The sequence below is a fragment of the Myotis brandtii genome, unplaced genomic scaffold, assembly GCF_000412655.1.
Source record: "Myotis brandtii unplaced genomic scaffold, ASM41265v1 scaffold123, whole genome shotgun sequence".
NCBI classification, from domain to species: domain Eukaryota; kingdom Metazoa; phylum Chordata; class Mammalia; order Chiroptera; family Vespertilionidae; genus Myotis; species Myotis brandtii.
In genome coordinates this window covers 864,224-869,226 of record NW_005354291.1, presented here as the reverse complement: position 1 = coordinate 869,226, position 5,003 = coordinate 864,224, and the positions used below count along the sequence as shown (strand labels likewise).

The window sequence follows — 5,003 nt, the reverse complement described above, 5'->3', positions numbered from 1 at the left end:
GCCATGATTAGAAGCTTGGAATTATTAATCCCACTTCCCCCTTCCCCAGAGAGGTGAGAGGCCTGGCAACAGAGCTAATGATCAATCATCCTATGTAATGAAGCCTCTATAAAATCCTAAAAGGACAGGGTTCAGAGAACTTTAGGGTTGGTGAGCATGTGGAGGTGCTGAGAGAGTGGTGTATCCAGACAGGGCATGGAAGCTCCAGCCCCTGTCCCACATACCTTGCCCTCCTACTCATCTCCTCCATCTGTGTGTTCATCTATACCAGCGGTTCTCAACCTCTCGGTCACGACCCCTTTGGGGGTCGAATGACCCTTTCACAGGGATCGCCTAAGACCATCGGAAAACACATATATAATTACAAATTGTTTTTGTGATTAATCACTATGCTTTAATTATGTTCAATTTGTAACAATGAAATTGGGGTCACCACAACATGAGGAACTGTATTAAAGGGTCGAGGCATTAGGAAGGTTGAGAACCACTGATCTATACCCTTATCATATCCTTTCATGATAAACTGGCCCACAGTTTATTTTTCCTCTGGAGGGGCTCTAGGAAGTTTACCATGTCCAAGAAGGGTCCTGGGAAGCTGCAATTTATATATAGCCCATTGGTCAGAAGCAATTGGCATTTGGAGTGAGGGGGGCAGTCTTGTGGAACTGAGCCCTTAACTTTCTCCACGTAGAGAGTGTCAGAATTGTGCTAAATTGTGGGACACCCAGCTGGTGTTGCAGATTGCTTGGTGTGGGAAAAACCTTCACACATCTGGTATCAGAAGTGTTATAAGTATAGTAGTAGTGTGAGAGTAAAGGAAAGACACACAGGAGGAGTACTGAGTTTTTCTTTATCGTTCCTGAAGACCTACTTTGTGCATACAAAGAAGTAACAGCTATCTAAATTTAACTAAAATCTCAAAGTGGAGACAATGTTAATGGAACTACTTTTTTAAAGTACTTTTTTTCCCCTACAAAAGTTATTAGTGAAGTTGCTTGTTATGAACACGAGATTTTTTTGAATTTTAGAACCATCTGGAATAAAAACCTAGCTCTAATTAAGGAGAAAAATAGATTTAAAATTTGTTCAACAAGATATATATATACTTTTAAGGAGGATGGTACTCAAATTTTGCAGGGACTAATGAATAATCAGGAACAAGTTCAAAACTCCAGTTTGAACTGGAGTTCCACCAGAACTTTTGCTGGAATGTGTTGCTTCAGAGTCTTTGATCATTGGTCCAATGCCAACTTGATAAAAAGAATACAGTTTGAGGTCAAATTTCCACAAGACTTGTAATCACAGCACCCTTAACACTTTTGAAGTGCTTCTTGCATTTATCACACTGTGTTCACAGACAACAATCATAACTGTTTAAAAACTGTATGATTAAAATTAGAAAATGAGATGTCTTTAGACATATATTCCAGAGTCTAAATTCTTGCTGTCCTGTGGCCTAAGGTGACATCAAATGACTGTGGTGGCCCAGCAGGGTGGGGATGGCTGTGCTGGGAGAATTGGGAAGATGGGCATCTCCCTGGGTCCTCATCTCAGCCTCTGAGGAGAGTGGTGAGGGAGCAATGGGAAAGGAGGGGAAACAGGCTATGAGAGCACCTCCCTGTTCACACCAGACCTTCCACCCTTCCCTTTGCTCTGTGGTTCATTCCCTCCCAAATCTTGAGGTGCAAGAGGCAAGAGATTAGTATGTTTCTAGAACATTAGTGCTGAAGCAGCCCACACAAAATTAATGCAATTACGACGCTGATTTCCAGATGTTAGCTTAATGCCAGCCTATTAAGATTTCTAAAGATGAAGATTAACACAAACAAACATTATGAGCAAACACCCAAATAAAGACATGTCAGCAGATTTAGTGATAATATGAGGCAAAGGAAAAAAAATCTCCAGCTAGAACATTGTGGAAGTTGGTTTTCTTCATCACTGATGGGAGTCGACAGCATTTTCTCAGGCCCTCTTCAGTCTTCTTTCCAGAGAGCCCCCAGATTCCTTGCTGCCTCTAGCCCTCAGCCTCCTTCCACCTGTGCCTCTCCCTGCACACCCTGCCCATCTCACCCGAGTCTTCGACCACATCCTCCTGATTTCATTGCTGTGCCCACTAGACCTTGCATTAAGGGCTGGTTTCTGAATTAGAGTTTTAAAATTCCAGGGAAACACCCTCCTTTTGCTTGAAAGTACCTCTCTTTCCTCCTCTTGCCTCCCTTGGAGTGGGCAGGGTGGGCCAGGAAGGCACACAGCCCTGGCCAAGGGCGGGTCTCTACCTCCTAGTTCTATAGCCTGGAGCAGGTTCCGGATGTTGGAGTAGCTTTGGTTTTCTCATTTAAAAATTTTTGGATAATAACACGTATTGATTGAAGGAATAAAAGAGGGAATTCACACATATAGTGCCTGGTAGATTATAAGGTTTTCTCATTTAAAAATTTTTGGATAATAACACGTATTTCCTTTGATTGAAGGAATAAAAGAGGGAATTTACACATATAGTGCCTGGTACATTATAAGTTTCAATAAAAGGTATTATTATTATTATTTTGCTACATTAATTTTCTAAGCTTTTCTGTCTCTTTTTGTGACTGTTTCATAGAATGGCTTGATTTTACTTTTGTCCTGATGCAAGTTTTTGTTAAATTTCTGAACCCCTAGAAAGTAAGGTGAACAAGAACTCAAAGACGAGTTACAATTCGCCTTCTCATAGTCTGGAATGTTTGATTCTCAACGCCACAGAGAAGATAAATTTACCACTTTCATGTGAATTTTTTTTTTGTAATATTAAAGTATTGCAAAATTGTGTTAAGATTAATTTTATTATTCTTATTCATACTCCTTGTACTGAGCTAACTAAAACAAGCACCAATAACATATATTTTTGAGAAGTAAATGAAATTAGCTTCTTCAGTACTTTAAACAAATCCAAAGTTAAACTAGAATTCAGTCCCAACTTGTTCATTTCTATTCTCCCTCTAAGATAAAATCTAGTAGTGGCCAAATCATTATAATTAAGCAATATTATTTTGGAAAGTAATCTAAATAAGGAAATATAAAAATAAAATACTAATATACAGTTCTTATAAAACTTTTTAAAAAGTATGACTATTATGTTCATCACTTTAGAGACATAGAAGCATGGAACAGACTGACAATCTCAGAGGGAAGGTCGGGTAGGAGGTGGAAAGAGAGTAACCAAAGAACTTATATGCATATGTGCATAACCCATGGACACAGACCATAGTTTGATGAAAGCCGGGGGGAGGTGGGGTACGGGGTGGAGGGAGTCAATGGGGAAGAAGGGGACATCTGTAATAATTTCAACAATAAAGCTAATATTTTTTCTTAAAAAAGCATGACTATTAGCCCAACAGCATGGCTCAATGGTTGAGCATTGACCTATGAACCAGGAGGTCACGGTTCAATTCCCAGACAGGGCACATGCCCGGGTTGCAGGCTCCATCCCCAGTTGGGGGGAGGGGGTGGGTGCAGGAGGCAGCCAATCAATGATTCTCTCTCATCACTGATGTTGCTATTTCTCTCTCCCTCTCCCTTCCTCTCTGAAATCAATAAAAATATATTTTTAAAAAAATATTTAACTATTAGAATTGATATATACAACTATTCATATATCTTTATTTATTATTAAGGTATACAATTGCCTTCAAAGTTATTAATGATTATTTTTCAATGCACATTTTATAGTCAATAGTTACTATTGGGGGGAAATTCGTGGCTATTTCTAGGTCACAGATAAAAATGTATACACCAGATCCAGTGGTTTAATCATAAAGCTGTGAGGTAAACGCTCCAGAGATATAGCCAAAGGATTTAAATTGCAATTGCCCCTTAAAATGTTTTTCTTGCATTGATTCTTGGAGGCCTTGCTTTATTGCTTTAGCTATTTTAAGTTTAGACAGAACATCTTACCTGGCCATTTGTGGTAGTTTTCTTTTCTTCCTTCCCCACTTTGCTATTATTAGAGTTGTTTTGTGTTTACTACTTTTACCCTTCCCATGACACTTTCCCAAAGAACATATATTTGTCTGTAATTCCCTTGAATTTCTCAGGGCTAGCATTATTTAGGACAGCTGTACCGGGCGTGTTCCAGGTTCCATAGAAGCACTCTATTTAGATTCACAAAGGGGTACGAGGAATTTTACCAGAAATTCACATAGTGAGCAATTGTACATTTCTGCCTATCCATGCATTTCCCACTTCACACTGAATTCACACAATGTATACTTCTTTGTGATTTATTCATTCATTTCATTTACTGTATGACTGTAAAATAGAAAAGTGAGATATGGGGTTTTGAATTATCACATGATGCTGTAAGCGAAAAAGTTATCTGGTCATGGCGCATCATTTTTCTAGATGTTTGTAAAAGAGAAACTTGGCTACATGGCTGGTGTATTTGCATGCTTACCTTGTCTGACAGCCAGCGTGGTGGTATAGACCAAGAAGAGAAGAATGTAATTGAGGAAACTCTGGAAGACTGGTGTGTTGGCATGGAAATCTTCGGACAAGTACTTGCTGGTCAAGCCAATTCCACAAATAAGGAGGGATAACACCTGGCCTAGAGCCACAGAGATTAGCATCTCCCTGAAAAATAAAAAGAAACACAGCAAAGATCATCAGTAAGTCCATTTAAACAACATTTAAAATGTATCGAGCATTTATGCTATTCATTGGGCTAAGTGCAATAAACTGTATTTCTTTTAATTCATTACAGCAATGCTATGAGGAAGGTGCAATTGTTACTGAGGTTTTATAGGAGGAAAATCTAACGCTTAGAGAGCTTAAGGAATTTTCTCCCAGTCACATAACTAGGAAGTGGCGAAGTGATAAAACTGGGAATTGAGACTAAATCTCTCTAAATGACCCTGGCTTCTAGCCACTGCCCTCCAGAGCCTGTGGGGAAAATTAACACCATTCCGATGCCCACCATAGAATTCACCAAGTGTTCAGAAACCTGAGTGAGAAACTGAACACCAACC

General features: G+C 39.3%; 1 protein-coding gene across 1 annotated transcript in view; it reads right to left on the bottom strand.

Moving 5' to 3' along the window:
- SLC35F1 (solute carrier family 35, member F1) overlaps positions 1–4,609 on the bottom strand; it is a 117,425-nt gene extending 112,816 nt beyond the window's left edge. The window contains exon 1 of the mRNA XM_014533748.1: positions 4,433–4,609. Within this exon, the coding sequence (XP_014389234.1) occupies positions 4,433–4,604 (172 nt within the window). The 5' untranslated portion in view covers positions 4,605–4,609. The remainder of the gene's footprint in view (positions 1–4,432) is intronic.
- Between the last annotated feature and the right edge of the window lie 394 nt (positions 4,610–5,003).